The sequence below is a fragment of the Oryx dammah genome, unplaced genomic scaffold (assembly GCF_014754425.2).
Source record: "Oryx dammah isolate SB20612 unplaced genomic scaffold, SCBI_Odam_1.1 HiC_scaffold_22, whole genome shotgun sequence".
Taxonomy (NCBI): domain Eukaryota; kingdom Metazoa; phylum Chordata; class Mammalia; order Artiodactyla; family Bovidae; genus Oryx; species Oryx dammah.
In genome coordinates this window covers 5,142,557-5,167,117 of record NW_024070206.1, presented here as the reverse complement: position 1 = coordinate 5,167,117, position 24,561 = coordinate 5,142,557, and the positions used below count along the sequence as shown (strand labels likewise).

At 45.8% G+C, this 24,561-nt stretch overlaps 1 protein-coding gene and 1 non-coding gene across 3 annotated transcripts; both read right to left on the bottom strand.

Annotated features, from left to right (window-relative positions):
- Positions 1-442: 442 nt before the first annotated feature.
- NARS1 (asparaginyl-tRNA synthetase 1) lies at positions 443-16,990 on the bottom strand. 2 transcript variants are annotated; one of them, XM_040264314.1, is made up of 15 exons: positions 16,752-16,990; positions 15,574-15,656; positions 13,369-13,434; positions 13,176-13,268; positions 13,003-13,092; positions 12,021-12,099; positions 10,970-11,040; positions 9,530-9,616; positions 7,818-8,039; positions 7,511-7,710; positions 6,691-6,826; positions 4,301-4,414; positions 2,109-2,240; positions 1,689-1,820; positions 443-942 (listed from the first exon to the last, which is right to left on the bottom strand). In XM_040264314.1, exons 1-15 carry the CDS (start codon positions 16,792-16,794, stop codon positions 811-813), a joined length of 1,680 nt encoding a protein of 559 aa, XP_040120248.1. In that variant the 5' UTR covers positions 16,795-16,990; the 3' UTR covers positions 443-810. The 2 variants fall into 2 exon arrangements, with proteins under 2 accessions (XP_040120248.1, XP_040120249.1); XM_040264315.1 differs by having other exon boundaries at positions 15,574-15,653; positions 16,752-16,983.
- Positions 16,991-18,344: 1,354 nt separating this feature from the next.
- Positions 18,345-18,447, bottom strand: LOC120881241. Its single transcript, XR_005725269.1, has one exon. It is a non-coding gene; the product is annotated as a U6 spliceosomal RNA (small nuclear RNA).
- Between the last annotated feature and the right edge of the window lie 6,114 nt (positions 18,448-24,561).

Here is a 24,561-nt window from a genome sequence, read left to right as displayed (position 1 = left end):
AGGGCTGTCCTTAAGATGCCAGCTGCAAACGCTTTGGGAACTTCTCTGTTCTGAATTACTGTGGAACTACCAGGAGAGAGAGATCACCCTGCCTCTTTAGTTTAAACTAATCCGAGAAAGCAAGCTGTTCACTGATGTGCCAAAAAACTTGCTGTCACTTCGAACTGTTTAAGGCAATTCCATTTTTACAAATTCCTCCACACCAATTTGTATGCTTTAGAGTTATAAGCAGCTATGAGATTTAGGAAAGATTCACAACAGATGCAAAAGACTAGTCATATCATTCCTTTATCTGCTGATTTATGCTCTAATACTAGCAGAGTTTTACAGCATATTGTCAATTTTTCCCCAAGGTATTGAACTCATTAATATGATAAAGTGATATAAATTAAAATAATTCCAGTTACACTTAAAAGGACAGACAGATTAAATCACTGGAATGTCTCAGATCATAATTTAAAATTATTTAATGATATATGTGGTATATGCAACATAAAGATTGTAACCTAAAGGTGGATAAAGCGCTGAGACATACTCCTAACTGCAGAGCTACATGCCACAGTTTCTCCCAAACTTTTCAATGGGTATTTTTTCCTTAAAATGAAAACATCAATGTTACTTGATATTAAAAATGTTTTGAACTGCTTTCTGTGGTAGCAGGAATAAAAAAGAGAAAACAGAAATGGACATTCTCCAGTAGAATTAAAAAAAAAAAGCGGGGGGAAGATTTTGGCTCCTTTTTTAAGAGGCAGTCTGTTCCTTCCATGAACCGTGTTCTTTCCTTGAAGCTCTGGGGATTGGGGGGACCGGTCATGGCTTGCAGCGCTGCACAAACCGAGGGTACAAGCACACGTCTCGGATGTGGTATCTGTCCAGAATCCAGGTTAAGAATCGTTCTAAGCCCAGGCCATAGCCGCCATGTGGACACGTGCCATATTTTCTCTGTTAGAGAGAGAGACAGAGGAATAAAGGCTTAGTTTACAATTTTGTCTAAAATACTGAAAGTTTTCTGCTATAAAATGAGTCCGTTTATTGTGGTTAAGGGATCAACCCTTGGACTTCCCTGGGGATCCAGTGGTTGAGAATCTGCCTGCCAATGCTGGGGACACGGGTTCGATCCCTGGTCTGGTAAGATTCCCACGTGCTCAGAAGCAGCTAAGCCCGGGCACTGCAGCTACTGAGGCACGCACACCCTAGAGCCCGTGCTCCCTGTAGTAAGAAGCCTGTGGCCCGCAACAATGGCCAGCGCAGCCAAAATAAACAAGGAATTCAACCCTTAAGCCACACTCCTTCATGGACCACATGGGAAAAAATACTTGGATATGAAAAATAAACCAGGCATTAACACCCTAGAAAGAAAAGATTTCACACTTCAAATTAAGCTAATGTCTGTTTATCAGAAAAAAAGGAACAACTAGATATTAGTAAGATCTGATGACACATTTTTAAAACCTCAGTAGCAATGAGCGAGGCCAGCAGTTAACAGGTTTTCAAATTAAGTTAACATATTAGTGGCCAAAGACAAAACCCGTAATACTCACATGCCACATTATTAGAACCACAAGACCGAACACAGCTCCTTCCCATGCTAAGGTTCCACCCTGAAGTCTTCCCTTTTGACGATTTCAATTTAAACAGAACTATTATATTGAAAAAACGTTAAAGGGTTTACTTAGTAGATTTTTTACCTGATCCGTGTACCAGTAATAGGGAGTGGGGTCAATCCCTTCTCTTTTGTAACCTGCCAGGATCTCTTCATTATCCCAGATACGCATGGAGCCACCCACGATCTCACCAACATTGGGCATCAACACATCGACCTTTCAGAATGAGTAAATAAAACACAGTTACGACCAGGCTTTCAGTCACGGCACTGCTCTAGAGTTTAAATGGAAATCACTAAAAGTGTCTGATGATCGTGCCAAATGCAAATATGACTCAAATGCCATAATTCAACAAGGCAGGTTAAACACCATCAGAGGGCAGAAAACACTTCTTGAAACGCTGAAGATTTATAATAAAATATTTGCTATGAGCTGTGTCTTATTCCAAAGCCCCCACCCCCCAACCCTTCAAAAGCAAAATCACTATCTGAATCCTAGACTGACAGATTCGGTGAGGCGGGGGTCCTCGGGACAGCGCTGCATGTAGAAAGACTTGATCTCCACAGGAAAGCGACACAGCAAGATGGGCTCGTTGATGGTGTCCGTCATCAGTCTCTCTGGAGCTTCCGGGATGTCCTGAGGTTAGACAGGGGCTTCATGAACACCTAGACCTCGAAAGGCGCCCTGGCAGAAGCAGCTCTCTGATCCAGCGGCAGTCCATCATCTCACTCACCCAACAGAGCCCAGAACACACACACACCCATAACCCATGACCACGCCGGTGTACGGGACCATCTCTGGAAGCAGAGCTGCCTCTTCCTACGTTACATCTGCACCACATCACACGAGGAACAAAAACACACACACACACACACAGGGGTGATATACTGCTCCATTACCCCTTTCCAGTGGCCAGTTTTATCTGGGTCTGAAGCAAACGCAGTCCACCCAGTTCCATAAGGTGTAAGATAATCAGCAAATACTTCACAACGTCACTGATCTACACACACACAAAGTTATTAACAACACCAATCTTTAAACTCCCCTGTTATCTCCACTCCTTTCCTGTTACAATCAATCTGCATGTCTCCAACAGTCCTAAGACACGACTGTAAGACAAATAACCAGTGTGAATTTATAAGTGTAACCACACCTGCAGCAGTTAGCAAGAGAGGTTAGATGGTGACGAATCACGTTAATCTGCTTTCCGCTCACACATCCCTCAGTAGACCACACATAAATTCAGGTTCAAACTGAAAAAACTCATCCTGGTAAAAACTGATTGGAAAGAATGGGGCAAGACTGACTGATTTAAGGTTAAGAACTGAGGCAGCTCCCCCTCGCCGGGCACAGTGGTTTGCAAGCTCTCGTCCTGGAGCCCTGCGCCCTCTACAGTCCAGAGAGGAAACGAGAGGTAGGTGGGAGAGCTCTTCACACACTAGAGTCGTGAGTGCCTAACTGCAGGAAAAGGGTCTCACTGCTTGTCCCAGGATCTGGAGACCTCTGCTCTATCCTAGCCCCTTCCTGTGTGTGAGATGACGCTGACAGGGAGAGGAAATGCTGACAGGCTCGGAGGACTGCCTGCCGGGCACTGAGCTCAGTAAGTCCTGACTATACAAGCGGACGCTGCCTCTAAGGCAGAGACGGGGAATCAGACAGCGGGGTCGCTGGCCTCCGTTACTCAGCAGCGAGGACAAAGGTGGGACTGAAGTCCACCTGGGGGGGCTCGTGTTCTTTCCACTCAATCCCACCAGCTTCCTGTACTAGGTGGTGACAGCGCTCGGGTTTTCAGCACAGAATCTGGTTTTACACAAGGTCAACCGAATCCATGAAACAATTACAGTAATTTATATAAGCCTAGTACATTGTCCTAACTTCTTTCCAAAAATGAAACAAAAATCACACGTTTCATTTGTAAAACAGATTTGCAAATACTATGTAAGGAGTGGTTAAATGCAAGGAAGCGGGTTTGAAATAGTGTTAATAACCTATTCCCATGAACAGCGCTGGGAGGGTGCTCCCGGGCAAGACAGACACGCTCACTGTATCTGGGGCGCTGGGCCACCTTCCCCATCAAAGCCTTCTCTCCTGGTTTTACACTTTAACCAGTGGCTATTTTCTTCTTTGGACCTCCTCCATAAGAAGGAGTTTTAACTCACTGTTTTGGAGGAAGGAAGTATTATTCTTGCCTGGGCGATCCCATGGACAGAGGAGCCTGGCGGGCTACAGTCCATGGGGAAACACAGAGTCAGACATGACTGACTGACTAACTCTTTCACTTTTTATCCTTTTTGAAACAGTCAGTTACTTTCTCCAGAAAACCCAAATGAGCATACACACATGCCACCACTCTGCATGTGACTTCAAAGTTCACAACGCTCTGAAGTGTCCTGCCAGACGAGAGAATCACAGCTAGAGCTAGTAAGAACAAGGACTTGCGGAATAGGAATGAGACAAAGGATGGGCTGTGAAGGCTACAAACTGGCTAATATGCACTGACGACCACAGAAAAGGCACTGCCCCAAGGACCACTCTATGCCCACTGAGCCGTGGGTCCTCAGACAAGCCCCAGGAGGGTCTGCGGTTGTCACGTATTTAACAACAAGCAGATGCCTCCGACACTGCTGGTGACCAGAATAGCAATCTACTTAAGTATAAAGCTCCCTTTGACACAGTGACTACAGAGGAATCCATACCTCTCCAAATTCATAGAATGTTCCGTCTTCTTTCTTTACGTCGTGTTCTTTCAGCCACACAATAGCATCTGAATAGTTCATCCGTTTGAAAGGCCGCTTAGGGGGCTTAAAATTCTACAATAGAAAGGAAAAACATGGTGTATATAAAGAAACCATTCACACGCCCATTTCAAGAGATGCTATTTACTGTTACTAACATATTACTTCATGAACATCAGGACTTGTTCACTGATGCTGGCAGCAGAGGAGCAGAAGCATAAAGGGAGGGGTGTATGTGGATGTGTTCATGTTTATATTTTGAGGATAACCACTGATGTGTGTGTATTTCTTGGTACTACAGGAATCAAGAAACCATTAATTTAGTCATTAATTCAATGGAAACATACCTCCTTGCTAATACTTTTAATAGTTTAGATCAGATAATGAATCCTCTTAGAAGCGTTATACTTTGTGTACTCTGTTGATTTAGGTCTCATTTTTAATTGAAAATTAAGGGAATTTTAATCCTAACTCTGCTGATATCTTTATCTAGAGGCCTATTTTTTGGGGGGCTCCAAAATCACTGCAGATGGTGACTGCAACCATGAAATTAAAAGACGTTTACTCCTTGGAAGAAAAGTTATGACCAACCTAGATAGTATATTCAAAAGCAGAGACATTACTTTGCCGACTAAGGTCCGTCTAGTCAAGGCTATGGTTTTTCCTGTGGTCATGTATGGATGTGAGAGTTGGACTGTGAAGAAGGCTGAGCGCCAAAGAATTGATGCGTTTGAACTGTGGCGTTGGAAAAGACTCTTGAGAGTCCCTTGGACTGCAAGGAGATCCAACCAGTCCATTCTGAAGATCAACCCTGGGATTTCTTTGGAAGGAATGATGCTAAAGCTGAAACTCCAGTGCTTTGGCCACCTCACGCGAAGAGTTGACTCATTGGAAAAGACTCTGATGCTGGGAGGGATTGGGGGCAGGAGGAGAAGGGGATGACAGAGGATGAGATGGCTGGATGGCATCACGGACTCGATGGATGTGAGTCTGAGTGAACTCCGGGAGTTGGTGATGGACAGGGAGGCCTGGCGTGCTGCGATTCATGGGGTCGCAAAGAGTTGGACACGACTGAGCGACTGAACTGATTGCCATTTTTGTCTTTTCTGAAATTCTCGTCGCCAAGAAAGGCTGGGTTCCATTCTTTTTCCTTCCAGATCGAGCTGGTGTAGCGCATTCTTGTTTATCGAAATACTCATTGCTCTGGGACTTTGAAATGGTGTATTCGTGATGTGTGAAACAGTATGACACGAACAGTATGATCTTAATTATACAAAAATGGATGCTTAGTTGTGAAGACGCACACGTAAGAGCTAGAAGGGCTTGTCAAACATAAACTGCTTGTGATGGTGAATGACTTTGTTTTCTGCATCCTGAGTTTTTTTGGTTTCCTATTATGCCATGTTAACTTTTAATAAAAGCTATTTTTAAACATTAAAAAAAATTCTTTCAGACTTAAAAGCAACTCAGGGAATTCTCTGGCAATACAGTGGTTAGGACTCTGCATTTCCACTGCCAAGATCCCACAAGCCATGCAGTGCAGTCAACCACCCCTCCAAAAACTGGACATCCCTAAAAATGGAAAACACATACTAACTTTCTATGTAAGTTAAAATACTATGAAATTATTGGCGATGACTAGTATCCAATTTTAGTCTTCAAAATATCAGTCTTGAAATGGGTGAAGAGAATCAAAAAGTACAAACTTCCAGGTATAAAAGAAGTTAAGTCCCAATAGGATGTAATGTATGACATGGTGACTATAATCAATAACACTGTATTATAAATTCGGAAGTTGACAGGAAAGGCTCTTAAAAGGCTGCATCACAAGAAAAAAGCTGTAACTAGGTGTGGCATGCGGGTCATCTTCTATTTTTTAAAACCTTGTTCATCTGTGGCTGCGCTGGGTCTGCGCTGCGGTGTGCAGGCCTCTCACCGTGGTGGCCTCTCTCGTTGGGGGGCACAGGCCTAGCGCGCGTGGGCTTCAGCAGTTGTGCTGCGCAGGCCCAGTAGCCCCGAGGTGTATGGAGCCCTCCCAGGCCGGGGACCGAATCCGTGTCCCTGGCACTGGCAGGTGGGCCCTCAACCACTGCACCTCCAGGGAAACCCCATTTTCTAATATATACATATAAATATCATGGCATTGTGGTGTGACCTAAAAGTAATACATATATATGTATATATATATCAAGGCATTACGGTGTCACCTAAAAGTAATGTGATATATCAATTATAATTCAAAAACCAGTCATTTATTTCAAAGCTCACCTAGCTATAAATCTAAACAAACCGAGAATGTGGACCGTGCTGAAGCAGAGCCCTCATTTCATGTCTCCAAACAGCAGACCTACCGGGTTGAGGTCGAGCACTATGCTTCCTGCGGGTGATTTCAGGACTCTATCGACCACGTCACACACCAAGTCCTCCAGGCGGTTCAGGAGTTCCTCGAAGGTCAGGAAAGGACACTCGGCTTCCACGTGAGTGTATCTGAGGAACACAACACTAGCTCAGAGCCGCTCCTTCTTTCCACTAAGTTTCTTTCAAGCAAGGATCTTAACGCTGGGAAACTGTCCAGAAAAGTAAAACTCCCACCTTGCTAATCAACTCCCAACTCTGCAAACTAGTTTTAGCCCACCCAACTTCCTTTCCTCCTTCTTAGTGATTTCTTATTTATTCCCCAACAAACAAAGGATCAAGAGAGAGCAAATCTACAGACCTTTGTGAGCTAAGAGGTAGAACTTCTTGGACAGTTTCCATTAACTCATTCAAGTACCCTTTCTTCTTTTTTTGGAGGTTAATTACTTTACAATATTGTATTGTTTTTGCCATACATCAACATGAATCCACCACAGGTATACATGTGTTCCCCATCCCGAACACCCCTCCCTCCCCATACCATCCCTCTGGGTTGTCCCAGTGCACCAGGCCCAAGCATCCAGTATCATGCATCAAACCTGGACTGGCGATTTGTTTCATATATGATACTATACATGTTTCAATGCCATTCTCCCAAATCATCACGCCCTTTCCCTTCAAGTACCCTTTATAAAATCTCCTAATACTTCAGAGGTTTTTACACAGACTGTCATTTACCTCCACGAAGACTGCTTCTCTGAACAGGTTTTCTCAGAAAACAAAATTTTAAACAAAAGCAAAAAGACAACCACATACTCAGCCAGGTGCCTTCGTGTTCTGGACTGTTCTGCTCTGTATGACTGTGCGATGCAGAAGACATCCCCCAGAGCTGGGATGCAGGTCTCCAGGTAGAGCTGAGAGGACTGCGTCAGATACGCCTCTTCCCCAAAATAGTCAAGCTTGAAGAGCGTAGCACCGCCTTCCACCTGTGTCTGCACTAATGTTGGAGGAGTGATCTGTGCCAACAGGAAAGGGGTAAACAGAGGCCTTTTGTGAGCTCCGGGGCTCAAGGTCAAACACGCGAAAGGGCGTTGTCTGCAGGGCACGACCCGCGCGCACTTACTTCGTGGTACCCCCTGTCGAAGAAGTGGTCTCTGAAGCACCTGGTGACCACGCAGCGCGCCTTCAGGATTTTGGACATGTTCTCGCCCCGGATCATCATGTGCCTGTTGTTGAGCTGGACGTCCACGTCGGACTCCTCGTTGATCAAGTTGTCAGCGCCTCCCGCAGGGGCCAGCCCGATCAGCTCCCAGAAGTCGCAGCTCAGCTCGTGGCCCCCCGGAGCCTACAGTTTTAAACGGGGCGGGGAGGAAGAGCGGGAGGGAGAAGGAGACAGAAAGTGTACAGGGCGAGGGAGTCTCACTCGTGGCAACATCTTCAGTAAGCTCGTATTTCTAAGAACCTATCTTTACCAGCCTACCCTTCTAAACCCGAAGACCCAATAATTAAATTTCATATTGACAGATTTAATATTTTTTCAGAATAAATCACTTACACACACACACTTTTTTTTACAAAACAGAAAAGCACAAACTAGAAAATAAACTATAATCCCATGACCTGGAGTAACCACTAACTACTGTCAACATTTTAGTATATCTTTCCAGCCTTTGCCCAATAATTCAAAAGTAACATAACACCCACATTGAAAAATTCCTTAAATACCAAGGTTTTACTAAGAGATGTTTCTCTCTGGAACATACAGATAGTAAAAATTCCAATCCTCCCTAATAATCCCATCGAAAGCTTTGTATGTAGAAGCCACACAGTGTGAAATATACAACCATCTTGGTGCCCAACACTGGCAGCAAGAAACACCAAGACAGCCACTCCACTGTGCAATCACGCTACTTACAAGGAAAATCCAGTGAACCTGAGCCAGACACTCACTCCTAACACAGGCTCTCTGCATGGACTCTGGGAGTCTCTCTCATCAGTGTTTCTAGTCTCGCGGGAGGACCCCATGGGCTCCCTCTGCTGCTTAATACGTCATCTTTGTTTTCTTTCCCAAGGACAAATCCAACCACAGTTGTTACATGAACAATAATTACCAACAAGTAGCTCTTAACTCGGAGAAGGCAATGGCACCCCACTCCAGTACTCTTGCCTGGAAAATCCCATGGACAGAGGAACCTCGTGGGCTGCAGTCCATGGGGTTGCTAAGAGTCAGACACGACTGAGCGACTTCACTTTCACTTCTCCCTTTCATGCATTGGAGAAGGAAATGGCAACCCACTCTAGTGTTCTTGCCTAGTGAATCCCAGGGACAGGGGAGCCTGGTGGGCTACCGTCTATGGGGTCACACAGAGTCGGACACGACTGAAGCGACTTAGCAGCAGCAGCAGCTCTTAACTGGTACTAGGTGACATGTGTGTTGGCTGGGGAACAAACAACTCTCTGACTGTCAGTTATATTCGTTTTTTTTTTTTTTAAGAGTCTTTCAAATTCTATTTTAAAAGTTTCAAACTTAGATTACTGTTCTTTCCTGAAACACTTCCCGTAGATGAAATTTTTACTTTCACCTAGCTGAAAAATTATTCACATATAAACAGCAAGTTATTCTCGCCCTTCAAGATTATTCAGTAATTCTTTAGGCTGGGATTGTGACATCACACAAGCTGTATAGCACACATATTTCACTGGAGAAGGAAAAGGCACTCCAAAGTTAGCAAGTGCATCACATCTGTATATTTATAATGCTAAATTCCAAAAAAAAAAAAGACACTGGAAAGCAACAAGATGACCACTCTTCTCTCAGAAACTCCACACACTCACCTGCTTGCCCTTCGGGGTGAGATTCAGCATTCCATACGCTGCAACACTGCTCTCAGTGGACAAGACAACGCCATTGTAACATTGACACTACGAAAAGATCAAGTTCCAATTTAGCTGCTCACATTCACAGTAAAATATTCTGCATACAGAAAGCAAAGGGGTTATTTATAAACAGGTTATCTAGCCCAAAACTAGTAAAATAAAAGACGGCCATTCAACCAAACGTTTATCTATATACAGACACACACATACACGTGCACACATCCTACGTGTATGTGTATACATGTGTGTGCACACATACACTAGGCCACATCTCTTTAAAAAAGTGAAGAACTTTATAAGGGAGGGATCAGGCCATCAGCACCTGAATCCACTAATCTTAAGGACGACTAGATTCGTGATGTGATATAATTGAAAGAAGACAGCTATGTCCGTGAAGTAGTTATATCAAGAAGACCTGAATATGATCAGACCTAACCTCCAGCTCGTAAGAAACACAAAGGACAGAGGAACATTTACACCTTATGATGCAATCGACCAAATCCAGAATGTGACAAGTCCTACAGGACAAATGACCCAATTTTTTCCAGTAACTGGATGGGGGAATGCAGTGGAGAGAAGAGAATGAAAGGAGAACGGCTACAGATTGAGAGAGATTTCAGAGACATTATCAACTAAAGGCAACATGTAGCTCTTCTTCTGATCCTCATTCAAAGTAACCAACTGTAAAAAGACATTATGAATCTAACTGGGTATTTTTGGGGGGGACGGGGTGTGATAATGGTAGTGTGATTATATTAAAAATATTTCTTCCTGGGGAAGCATATGCAAGTATGTTTACATGAAATATGATGTCTGGGAGATAAAAGGGTGGGGGGGAAGAGTACACCAGAATTGGTAATATATTAGTGAAAAGATTTAAATTAAAGATTTAATGTGTATCCCTCCCAAATCCCTATGTTGAAACCCTTTCCTGCCAGGTGATGCTGTTAGGAAGTGGGGCCTTTGAGAGGTAGTTAGGATTACATCAGGGCATGAGGGTGGGGCCCTCATGAGTGGGATTAATGCTTTCCCTTCTCTGCAAGTTGAGGATGTAGATAAAACAGGAAGTGGGCAGTCTGCAACCCGGAAGAGGGCCCTCACCAGAACCTGACCATGCCAGCACCTTGATCTGGACTTCCAACCTCGAGAACCGTGAGAAATAATCTTCTGTTGTCACCACGCCCCCCAGTTTACGGCACTCAGTCACAGCAGCCCAACTGAGACATTACTGGGCTGAGAGAGAAGCCTGGGAGGTTTCCTCCCGCTATTCCATTTTTGAGATGTTTGAAATTCCCCACAATAACAGTTCCAGATGCCCAAATTCCCTAAACTAACAATAAAGGAACCTATTGAAAAAAATCAAATGTTCAGCCATTGTAAATATGAGAAAATGTTTACCAAATCATCTGACAAGACACACTGGAGAAAACCCGTACCGTCTCGCAACACCAGAAACATTAAATTCTTTCCTAAAAATGAGAAAGAGGACGTTTAGCCGGATTGTTCTTGAGGCACCTGAAAGCACTTTCTCATAATTTAATCATATATGAAGGAACTGCCAAGTTTAAATGTGGAAAATTCAAACCTCCTATGGGGCCCTGTTCCTTTGAAGTAGTGTCATTACTCAGAATCTGGAAAGTATTTCACATTCTTTTCTGTATTTTCAAACCCTACGCGAGCCTCCTGACCCACAGCATCACGGGAAAGCAAGGCCGTAAACTTGTGAGTCGAGGGACTGCGTCTCCTTCACCCCCGAGTCCCCTGCAGTGCCTGGCACAGTGTGTTCCTGGAGGGTGATACACACTGCCACACAGACTCGCTCGTGGCTTTTTATGCCCCGTTTCTTCTTTTATGAAGGACTTGATAACCACTTACAGTAAACGACATGCAAAAACAAAATAATAATAATAAAAAGAGAAAGCGAAACATCAGGACCAAGTACAAATATGCTAATCCTAAGCTCAGCAGCAGACACCAGTGAAGTTTGGCTCTGCACTTTCGGGAGCGCACCCCCTGCTTTCCATTACATAATTCAGTGCAGTTCAGCAAACATTTCCTGGATACCTCCTGATCACTGTATCCAGGATGAAAGGATACAACTGATTGTATCCAATACAGTTAAGCAACATTTCAATAGTTGTACTAAAAGAATGTCCTTAGGATATAAATCGTTGTTTCCTTTTAAAAGCTAAGTAAATGCTTTTTCTTATGTTCTTCATTTAAGACTAGGGATATTGAAAAAAAAATTTTTTATAGTACATGCCATTTTATTTCTTGATTTGTCTAAATATTTATATTGAAAAGAATGAATCTTTTCTTAAACTATTTTTGTGCCTTTTTAAAAAATATAAATTGATTTATTTTAATTGGAAGCTAATTACTTGACAATATTGCACTAGGGATATTGAAAATTAAAGAGAGAGAGGAAAAGTACAACTCTGCCAGTTACCTTGCCTACGCAGCCTGTGGACCCAGCCAAACACCTTTACCCTTTGGCCTCTATATCCTTCTAGTTCCCGAATCTTCACCTGTCAAGTTAAAGTAAATAACGTTTGACCCAGCATGTCATTCATCACATACCAACTTTGTCACGAATATCGGATGGATGGCAGTAAGGTGTTAAAAAACCACAACTGAAGTAAAACTGCAGATAACCACTCTACCGCAGGTCAGAGCCAGAAAATCTCACCATACCAGAGGGTTAAAAACAAAAATCCAAGTCTTCTTTCTCTTAGTGCAAAACTGGCTGTGCCAAACACCCAGAAGCTCAGGTATTGCTATATAAAGTCAACGGGTCAACAGAATTCATGGCAGCAACAACCCTAGTCCATGCAGAGCCCCTCCCCTGACCTCCCGGACCCTCCTGCCACCCTGGGAGGTGGATGCTACCAAGGCTGGCTTTTCATCCAGGGACAGAGGAGAGAGGGGCGGGGAGGAACGGTCTGGTGGGTGTGGCCAAGCACACAGCTCCCTCACTAAGGAGGCAAGAAAAACATGACAATTCAGCAGCAGTAATAACTATTCTCTTCTAGAAAGAACATAGATATAATCCAATTTTTTAAAAAATCACAAAAACCTTTTCCTCTTAAGAAGTCATGAGAATCATGGATTTCAACCTCTTCCTTTTACGGTGAGGGAACTGCCCCCAGGGAGGGTAAAATCACGTGACTGAGACCCACAGCCCACCAGGCCCAGATGCCAGGGCTGCCAGCTTTCAGTGGGGACAGAATGTGTTCAACACGGCAATTACTCAAAAAAGTGAGCCCCACAAGGACCAGACTCACAACTCTCCAGCGCTACCGCTCTCTCTCCCTCCTGAAAGAAAAGACAGCAGTGCAAAGACCAGAGCAGGCAGCACGCTCCTCAGACACAGAAAGTGACAGCGTGACCCGTGGGCCCACCATACGTGAAACAACCTGCATCACACTCACACATTTCGGCTCTGGAAGACTTGGGTCATTTTTAATGGTAATCTTCTTTGCTTCTTCCAGGTTCTTCTCTCTTCGCAAATTGTCTTCTGCCTAGTTTTAGTAAATGGGCAATCTGTTAACATGGCATCTGGTGTCCTAAACTGGAAAACGTCCACAGAGCACTCACTGCTCACCTCTTTCTTCTCCCGGGACTCGCTCTTCATCTGCTCCCTGTGCCACAGCTTCCGAATGTTCTTCATCTGGGACTTAGAAATAACATCCCACCTCTGGAGAGGTAAATAGACACTTAGTGTTCTCCAGACCTCTGTATTCTAATGAAAATTTCTTCACAAAATCAAATTCTATAAAGTTTTCGGTTTACCTTACCTCATTTTCTTTTTGTGAATCTACATAAATGGTAGGAAAGGGTTCTTTTCCAACTGTCATCAAAGCCTTGGGGAAGAGAGAAAAAGGACATTCCTTTAACATCATGCAGTGTTTAAAATTAAGATAACACCTGACTCACGAGGTAACTTCCATCACCTAGAACATTATCAAGAACCCAGAAGAAAACATGAAGACCCCACCAGCCAAAGGTTAATGCTGATAGAAGGCACAGCTGAACGTACTAAGACTGTGCTTAAAGTAGACATCCTTTCCTGAACGATTCTAGCAATGTTATTTTACACAGTATATAGCTCCCCATACTAGTGAACAAGAAGCAACAGATTTTAAGAGGCCACAGGGACCAGCAGGAAGTATGCTGACAACTGAAGTGACAGCTGACAGCAGAGGCCAGCTGCAGAGCAGCTCCAGATGGTTAATCCTCACGAAGGATCCAGGCGAGTCATTTCAGAAACTCTCAACACGATGGTCAGGGACGCAGAAGGCTAGGTTTTATTTAACTGGAAAAATCCCTATGTGTAGAATACATACATACCCCTTTTCAACCTTTCCAGATATACTGGAACATATCTGATATCACTGTATCATTTGATATCTTATAGTTTATATTCTTTTCTTAAAAAATTGATGGTTGGAAGTATGTAAAAAAAAAGTATTTTATTAATTGCTTCAAATATTCCTTCAAATCTGCTCCTAAATTATCATCAATCAAGAAACGTAATGAGTTGTTGTCTCTAGTGTAACATCTGAAGCTTATGAAAACCGACCTTTTCTAAAGATCTAGTTTCCAAACCTGAAAAATACTTTTCTTCTTGATTGAACACCAGTCTCAACTCAATTACTGCTAGCGAGGAGGAGGGAACCTGGATCTTTTGGAAACATCCAACAGAGTTCAGCTTTTCCTTTTAACAATCAGACTTTGTAAGATGTTTGTAAATCACTAAGGACTGATTTACTACCTGACAGTCTATACAGATTCTTTCTTTGCTATCACACACTGAAAGAACCCAAGAGTAATTCTCCAAATCAGACTGGCACACTTTTTGCTAACAGCATACATTCATCTAAACACTACTGTCAGTTTTGGGGAAGCACCCCAACAATTTGAAATGAGAGCCTTTCCGCTAAGGTTTAAGAAAAGATCCGTGTTTGACACACCAGAACATAATCAGAGTATGAGCTAAAAGAGGAGCCAATGGTCCTAGGACAGCAACACTTGATAATGACCTAAACAAATACTGTAACACAGCTCACAACAAGGGGGCCTGGCCAGCCACAGATACACAGGAGTCAGGGCAATGCTCTCCCTGGTGCAGCCCTGGGACAGGGCACTATCCAGCTTCCTTCTGTGGCAGCTGCAGCCATTCCAGTCAACAGGCAAGGCCACAGATACCTCCAGAGGGATGGCTTCCTGGCCCTACACCGTAACCTAATACAATCAGATACCTACGTCCTAAGTCCAAGCTCTTGAAGAACTCATCTGCACCGTATTCGGCCTTTCATGTAAGCTGGCTTAGAGAACATGCTGAGAAACAATAATTTACTGTTAAATTAGCATCCTGGCTTTAGGCCCCAGAGTCATGAAATCCTGAGAGCCTGTTCTGAGGAATGGGTCCCTTTCCTAGTACTGATATAAATCAGGTTTCTGAATCTCAAGGTTCAAGGTCACACCTGGATTCAAGTGGTAAATTCACCAAGAGAACTCTGAGGAGTCAGTTTGGAAGAAATGTTTGGAATTAAGTCAGTATGAATATGGGAAGATAATTTTTATTTCTATAAGAATTAAAAAACTGATCATTTGACTCACTGGAGAGAAAAATTCCAAGATGCAATGCTGATGGTAAGGAAGAAAAGAAGACACCTATTAAAAATGTTCAAGGGGAATTCCCTGATAATCCAGTGGTTAGGGACTTGGTGCTTTCACTGCCAAGGGCCTGAGAACTAAAGATCCCACAAGCCTCAAGGCGTATGTCCCTCCACCGCTCTGAAAAAGGAAGTTCAAATAACTTTAGGCATACAGCATCTAATACCCTTAAAGCTACATACCTATATACACCCCTTACTTGCCCTTTTCGGAAAGTTCTCTTAAATCTAGTACTTGAGATAAAACTCCTGACAAGTCAAATAATAACTGGCAGAAGTCATTAATAAATACAAAGTCGTTTCCTAATGAGGAAGAGGCACTACCTTAAGGCCTGTTTTAAAGGGTTTTTCCTTGGTTCCATCACCAGTAGCATCATTTCCCTCTCGGTCGGAGACATACAGTTCTGCTGTTTTACAAAAAGAGAGTAAGTTACTCGTTTGGTCAATAATTATCAGTCACCTCATACTGCAGCTACTTTATCCATTCTTTATCTTTGTAAACAGAACATGTATCTCATCACTGAAAATTATCAAATTCCAGGGACTTCCCTGCTGGTCCAGTGCTTAGGACTGCACGCTGCCAGTGCAGGGGGTGCGGGTTCCATTCCGGGATCCCTGAGATCCCACAGGCCATGCGCGCAGCCAAAAGACACTTAGATTTTCTTTAAGTAAAAAAATGTATCAAAGTCCAAAAGAAATTGTATCAGTTTATTTTCCCACTCCCTTCTCCAAAGACATCCATTCCGTAAGAAGAGACTGGTCAAATTTGGCTTTTCAAAATGAACTTTGATCATTTTCCTTTGTGATACTGCTTCCATTAATATCTACCTGAATCCCAACAACAGAGCAAGGGCTTTGTAATTGGCCAGACTGTCCAACTGGGATGTTGCACTTTAACAGCCAGGGACCCTGGAGAGTTCACTTAACCTTTCTGGGTTTTTTTCTGAGCCAGTAAAATGAGAGAAACGATATCCATATCTTGAAGTACTAAGGATGAAATATATAAATCGGATATCCTGGTGCCAGAGCACAGAAAATCAAAATAAACATCAGTTTCCTCTGGCCTTTAAAGGAAACCAAAAGCTCCGCAGGTAAACGAATTGCACAAAGGCCTCGCAACTGTGAGCGGGCAGAGACGTCACTTCGGATCCTACATCCTCTCCTTTGCCTACTGCACCAGATGGCCTCCCAGGCCCTCCCCCCATAAACGAGGGTGAGCGAGAGAGGCATTCTCGAGTCGTCTCCTGAGGGTCACTCGGAAGACGCACACACTCGGGGGCGGCCCTGAGGTCTGGCCGGGCCTCTCTCGGCGGAATCACAGGCTTTCCTTCAGCGGGGTCGCGCGGGGAGCCTGCGGCGCCGGCAGAAGCCCGGCCCGGCCCGCCCTCCCCGCCTGCCTCCATCCGCGCGCGCGGCGCTGAGAGCTATACTCGGCCGGAACGCGGGGGCGGCCCGCGGCAGGGGCGCCACTCACACACCCCCGGACCGCCGGCCTCACTCACCGAGCACCATCCCTGCGGCCGCCCTGACCACCTCCAAGGACATCGCCGCCAACGCGCAGCCACCTGGTCTCCCCGCGGAGTGCGCCGGCAGCTCCCCAACTCGGAGGTTGCATCATCGAACGTCGCGCAGAGGCCGTCGCCGTAAGTCACCCTGGCGTCGCGGCTCCATTGGTTACGGGAGGTTACGGAGCTAGGGCGCGCGGCGCCGCAGCCGCCATCTTCGGTTCAGGCAGCGGCAACTTCCGGTTCCGGCGCCGCCTCCAGACTACCCCCTCCCTTCCGGCTGCGCTGGGGACTCGAGGGGCCCCAGTCTCGCCCGGGGTCTCCTTGGCCTCGAGACACCTCGCGCAGCTCTGTAGTCACAGTCCCTCCGGCCTCCATCTCCCCAACTTCCCTGATGAGTATGCTAGTTCCGCCACCCCTACCCCTGCTGTGGGCGCGGTCAGGCTCTCCTGGAAACCAGACCCAGGGGTTCATCCCAGATCCTCAGATCCTGGAGTGGAATTTATGTCATCAAATTAATGACGATCCATGTCGTCATCAGCCGCGAGCTGGGGCGGAGATAGGGGTGAGGGGCAGAGCTAGAGGTAGTCCTGTCTCCCATTCATTGCCTACCTTGAACATGACCTTTTAACTTTCTAGCTTCAATGAATTTAGGAATGTAATTCAGTGTCACTTGGATTATAGTATGTATTTAATTATCTTAAATTGGAGGGTAATTGCTTTACACGTTGTGTTGGTTTCTGCCCTACATGAAGAAGAACTGGACCTTCAGATCTGGAATTCTGGTTCTGCCTGTTGCTATGTGACTAGAGCTGAATGTGCTAACCTAAACTTCAATCTCCCTGTTTGTGAAGGATGAATAAGTTCAGGGCCCAGCAGTCACAGGTAGTAAATAAAGGGTGGCTAGGGTCATCATTCTCAACTTACTGGTATACCAGAGTTTGTCTCTGAGTCAAAGGAAAACATACTTTGGTTATGAAAATAAATCCATAGGTAGACTCAGGGTCTATCAAAACTATAAACCAGATGACTTTAAGAATATTTCACCCAGTTTCATGGACTTTCCCCTTTCCCTCTTTGTTGAATGCTTTGCCCATGCATTAGTTGCCTACAGCTGAAAGGTAAATGTATTATCTCAGGTAGCTTCTGAGGCTGAAGCATTGGGGAGTGGATGGGGGGTGGGTGGTATTCAGATCCAAGGTCTCTTCTGAATCAAGCTGTGGGGCAGGGGCTGCAGTCACCTGGTGGCTTGGGTAGGTGAGGATCTGGCTCTTGGCAAGTGGCTGTGGTTTCATATCAGGTGCGCTCCTCAATGACAGGACAGCTGACTTTCCCTGGAAGTAAGTGGAGGGAGGGAAAGAGGCAGCGAGACTGTATTGGTTGCCTATATTCTATATTGTAGAATAAATTACCCCCAAACTGCAAGCGGCAGTCGTTTTCTCACACTGCCTGTGGACCGGGAATCTGGGCAAGGCTTAGCTGGGGCCTCAGGCACTGGGTCTCTAAAAAGGCTGCCATCAAGGTGTCATCTGGAGCTCATTTAAGATTGTTTTTTAGCAGTTTGTGATGAAAGTTGTTGTGAGATAACACAAAAATACAGAACACTTCACAGATTTGTGTGCCATCTTTGTACGGGGGCCATGCTAATCTCTGCCACGATTCCAGTTTTAGGAGACGCGCTGCCGAAGTGAGCGGAGTCTGAGATTCTTAAGTCTCGCCTGGGTGATGCTCTTCCCACACGCCCATCGCTGTCAGGAGGACTCAGTTCCTCAGGCTGTTGGATTCAGGGCCTCAGTTCTTCGCAGGCTCTTGGCTGGAGGTCTCCCTCAGCTCCTTGCCACGAGGGCTTTTCCGGTGGGCAGTGTCCTTCATCAGAGCAAGTGAGCAAGAAGGCAAGAGAGTGTGCAGGCCAGATGGAAGCCACAGTCCTTGGTTTCCCATCCCTTCTGCATATCCTGTTCCTTAGATTCGAGTCACTTGATCCAGCCTACACTCCAGGAAAGGAGTTGTACACCAGGGCATGAATCCCAGGAGGTGGCAGGGATCCCAGGGCCATCTTAGGAAGCTACATGCCACAGCAACTAAAACCCAGACTGTAGTGCCTTTTCATAACCCAGCCAACAAATGACATTTCATCATTTCTGCTGTATTTTAACTGGTCGCACAGACCAGCCCTACTACAATATGGGAGAAGACTACACGGGGTGAGTTCCAGGGGGCGGAAGTAAGCGGGGGCCATCACAGCCCAACCAGTGAATTTGTCCTCTTCATCCTGCACGGAGACCCCAGAGGCTGGCTCATGTAGACACATCAATGGGCTTTCTTGTCTTTTGGGCGGATGTAGCCAGTGGGGAGCACTGGCAGGGATGGGGTGAGCTCAGGTACTTCCTGCTCCAGCTCCCTCATGGCAGGCTGGCTGCACCTTCACCTGAAGGCCACAGACTGTCATCTGAACTGTCCTTCATGAATTGAGTATCATCTGATCCATAAAATTGGTGCACACAGAGATATCCCACTGTAAAGAGGAAAGAAAGTGTGTCTATAAGACTGGGCCTGAAGATTCCCAGAGCACCTGCTTTGATGGCACTGTTGCCTCTTCCCCAAGCCACACCCACAGACTCGGGATTTCCCCACATCCAGTCTCTGACACCTGCCTAATAGGCTGGCACAAGCCAGTATTACAGCCTTGCTCGGGTGCGGCTCTGAAAAGACAGAGGTGGGATGTCCCTGGCCGTCCAGTGGTTAAGACTCTGTGCTTCCAACGCACGGGGGACAGATTTGATTCCTGGTCAGGGACATGCCACATGCTGTGCAGTGCAGCCAATAAGTAGATAAAATTAAAAATATAGTTTTTAAAAAGTTTCAAAGGGGAGTCGTCTCAGATGCTAGAACTCTCAGTGGATGACTGGCTTACAACTTAGGTGCATAGAGGTAGCATGAGGGACTGATGGACACTGGCTAAAGGGTTGACCAGTTAATAGGGCTTAGAAGGAACAAGATTAGAGGTTAAGTATGGTGGTCCCGTGGGGAGGTATGTGGATGAATTTTTCTGAATGGGCACATAATGTGAAGATATCTTGCTCCATGTAAACACCCCTGAGAAGGCATTTGGTGGAGAGGAGGTCTTTGTAAACTGTAGATGTTGGCTTTCCCTTCCCCACCCTCCAAGTCCCCCAGTGCTTGTTCAAAGAAACCATACACAAAGTGGCTACAGTAACAGGCTGGAGGCTATGAATGGGTTCAACTACATGGGCTTTTATCAAGGCTGAACTGGCTGGCTGATCACCACTACAGAGGACCCAGCTGACAACAATGGAAACTGACTTTGAAGACTTCAGTCACTCAGTTGTGTACGACTTGGGACCCCATGGACTGCAGCACGCAAGGCTTCCCTGTTCATCACCAACTCCTGGAGCTTACTCAAACTCATGTCCGTTGAGTCAGTGATGCCATCCAACCATCTCATCCTCTGTCAGCCCCTTCTCCTCCCATCTTCAATCTTTCCCAGCATCAGGGTTTTTTCAAATGAGTCAGTTCTTCACATCAGGTGGCCAAAGTATTGGAGGTTCAGCTTTAGCATCAGTCCTTCCAATGAATATTCAGGACTGGTTTTCTTTGCGATTGACTGGTTTGATCTTGCAGTCCAAGGGACTCTCAAGAGTCTTCTCCAACACCACAGTTCAAAAGCATCATTTGCGGACTTGATGGGACACTAACCTTTGAGGTGACCCTGTGTCCCACTGGTGGCTGGTGAATTGCATTTAACCCCCGGGGTGAGTGAAGTCGCTCAGTCGAGTCCGACTCGTTGTGACCGCATGGACTATAGCCTACCAGGCTCCTCTGTCCATAGAATTTTCTAGGCAAGAATACTGGAGTGGGGTGCCATTTCCATCTCCAGAGGATCTTCCAGACCCAGGGATCAAACCCAGGTCTCCAGTACTGCAGGCAGACACTACCATCTGAGCCACCAGGGAAGCCCTTTAACCCCCGAAGGAGGAAGCAACATGCCCATCAACTATAGAGTGAGTCACCGTCCAGACAGGATGTACCCTCCCTGCCTACAGGGCCAGGATCTGTGGATTTAGGATGCCCTGTCCATCTCCACAGTACATAGCATCTTCTCTAACCAGGGAACACACTCAATGAAGAGTGACAAGGGGCTCATACGTTCTGGGGGCACTTAGCACAGAGACTTACACTCCGTAAGCCCTTGATAACTAGCTGTTGGACAGACTGGTCTAGTCCAGCCCATCTCTCCGGAAACAGAACTTCCCTAAAGCATCGCGGAAAGGAGTCACAAGAACAAACCGAAGTTTGTCGGTGCTCACGAGGGAATGAAGGAATTCAATGAACGGCCTTGCTCTTCTCGCTTCCTCCGACTCTGGCCAGCTGGGGGTGCCCTCTTCTGGTGGTCCTGGCTGTTCCATCCCCGCGCCCACTCAGGGTTCTTCTTATGATCCTTCCTTGGGTGGAAATCCCCTTCGCTCCACTAGGAGCGGAAGCGGGGGTGGTGGTGGGGTCAGCGTTCTAACACTAAAAGGGCCCCCGCGGGCCCCCGTAGCCGGCCGCCGGCTTGCGTTTCGGGCTCCTGACGCCGGAGCCGCCATGCTATCTCCGGGCACATCCGCGTTCCCACCCCTGGGCGCGCTTTCCGGGGTGCGCGCGCACCGCCCAGGTGCGGCGGGAAGGCGGGGCCTCATGGTGTCCTCGCGGCGACGCTCTCGGTGCGCTGTTTCTGAACCTACTCACAGGGTTCATTAGAGCTGCCTCTTGCGCTCGGTTTATTTGCTCCTCGAAACAGTTTCGGAGAGGGAAGAGGAGAAAATCCCTGTGAGCATCTCTCGGGCACGTTTCCCCGTCCCTGGGCCGGGAACAGGGTCGGGGGAAGCGGGGAGGGGAGGTTAATGGTTTGCTAATTAATGAATCGGTCAAGCAGTCCAAAAAAAAAAAAAAAAGCTTAATATTTAAAACTGGTTTGAAATTTGCAGACAAAAATGTAGGGTTATGATTACGGTGAAGCTATTGATTTAAGGAACTGAAAACAACTTTCCTTTTCCTTGTAAAGTTAAATTTAAGCACTTCATTCGTTAATTTATTTCTGTGATTCCCAGAACTCCTTCATGGTTGTCAGCTGCTACCTTTATCTTACCATGTCTCCCTTAAAGTGAATGAAATTATTTCGAAGTCCTGCTGTCCTTCAGGAGGGTGAATAACGGGCCTCTAAAGCCAGATAGCCCCAGAAGCGGGGCTCTTTCTCTGTGCCTCGGTGACCCTGGTTGCATTCCTTAACCTCTCCGAGCCTCAGGGTTTTCGTCTGTAAAATGCTAATAACCCCCTGGAAAGGTTCCCTTTGTGAGGTTAATATGAGGTCAAGTTACACAGAAATGCCTAATGTGTGCTCGGCATCTGGAGAGCCTTCTGAATTAGAACATAAATGGTATTGATAGTTAATCATTGTTCTTTTGTTTCACGATCCTGCAAAACCAAACCTTCAAGCCTTCAAACTGCTGAGGGCTGCTGGTGGGCCCTCCCAATCCCCTGTCCCCCCCTCCTTCACTCCCAGTGAATTCTGGCCAGTATTCCAAGTTATCTCAGACTTTGCAGATCCTTTCCACTGCCCCAACTCTCAGGAAATGCCCTCTCTCTTGCTTCAGGCCATTAAATAGGAGCTTTCTGAGTCTCAAAACTCCAACTTTTCAGCTTCAACACCTTTCCTTACCTTACAGTTCAATGTAAGAAGTACAACAGTTGACTCTTGAACAACATGAGTTTGAACCAATATGAGTCGTCCACCTTTCCTTACGTTATAGTTCAGTGTAAGAAGTACAACGCTTGACTCTTGAACAACATGAGTCTGAAACAATATGAGTCGTCCTCCCAAAAAAATGCCGGCTTCCCTGGTGGCTCAGTGGTAAAGAACCCGTCTGCCAATGTAGGAGACCCGGGTTCGATCCCTGTGTCAGGATGATCCCCTGGAGAAGGAAATGGCAACCCATGCCAGTATTCTTGCTTGGGAAATCCCATAGACAGGGGAGCCTGATGGGCTGCAGTTCATAGGATTGCAAAAGACTCAGACATGACTTATGGACTAACCAGTAATAGCAATAGCATACTACAGTACTACACTCTGGGGGTGGTTGAATTTGCATATGGTTGATTATAAAGTTATATTTGGATTTTCTGCCAAGTGAGGATTAGTGCTGTGACCCCTCAACCCTCGTTTGTTTGAGTTGTGTCCTGTGTATAACATGGGATTTGGGTTAGCCTTGAAGAAAGGTGAAGACAGAATCAGATGGAAGAAGAGCCAGAGAAGCTTTCAAGGCAGTGAATCATGTCTCTGAGAGCAGTGAGGTGGACCTCCTCCAGGTGATTTTGAAGAGCAGTCATGGTGCCAGTTTAGCAGGAGCTGAGGCTCTTGGGTGGCGGGGGGCTGGGGGGCGGGGTTCCTCTAGGAGTCCCAAAGGCCCAGCTGGTAATTTCTTGGTTGATGAGGATTGTTTGCTGTTGGAGCAGATCCAGGTGAAGGTATTTTCACCCCAAGTCAGAAAATCTTAAATATCCCAGTCATGGACAAACCCAGTAAATTGAAAAGAGCTCTTCTGGGTCCATATTTACCTCAGTCATTCAGTCGTGTCCAGCTCTTTGCGCCCCCATGGACTCTAGCCCATCAGGCTCCTCCATCCATGGGATTTTCCTGACAAGAGTGCTGGAGGAAGTTGCCATGCCCTCCTCCAGGGATTGAACCCGAGTCTCCTGTGTTACAGGCTGATTCTTTACCTGCTGAACCTTGGAGGAAGCCCCCAATATTTACTCAAGATGTTTACAAATGTTATGCCCAGAGTCCGAGTCCCCAAAACTGAGAGAATAAGACGTCCACAGCAATGCAAAAGCATAAAGGGGTTTATTACTAGCTTGAGCCAGGGCCTAGGTTTCATCCAGCACAGTGGAATCCGACAAAGGCCCTGAGCTCTGAATCACATATACTTTTATACAGACGGTTGTTTCTGTAACAGCATAGCTGATTGGTTAAACCATACGCGCGCACGCGGGACTTTTAAACCTCGCATCCCTATCTGGATTGGCTCGGGTCTGGCGTGGGTGGGGGCTACGGGGATTTTTCGGATTGGTCGAGCTACACTGCCTGTGGGAGTTCCCAGAGCCTCAGCTTTTCTCAGGCCTAGCCTGCCCCTTAGTGTCTGTCCTGGCTTCAGTTTGGTCCTAACACAATGATGAAATCCTGATGCAAGTATTCAAAAAACTTGAACCATAGCTCTATTTTTAGAAATAGTCTTTAGTGTTACCTCTATTAAACTTCAAGAAGCCTACACTTTATGTTGGTTTCGCAAAATAAGCGGAGGGTAGGTGAGAATTTGAAAGTGAATGATTACTAGAAGCCTCCTATAGGATTTCCATAGACTAGCTTACTCCGTAAGCAGCTTGGCTCCACACCGGTTTTGTAATGAACCTGCAAGAAGAGTCCCATTTGGCAAATTGACCTCTAGCCTAAAGTTTGATTCTTATCACTTGGAAGAATTGGTTCCTGATCCAACTGCTAGTGGGGCCCTCCCTCCTTGGCTTTACAGTCCAGATCTTGTATCTTTAATCCCCAGTGGGAAGAAACAGAAGCATTCCAGGGCTTGTGACAACACCTTGAGAATGCAGAACATTGAGATCATAGGTTATTCTGGAGTGAGTGACATAGATCCTGAATTTGGCAAGAGCACCCTGGCCTTTTCACCACCATACTTGGTTGGGAAGTTTATATTTCTATGTTAGAATTTCCCTTCCTCTTATATTTATTGTAAAC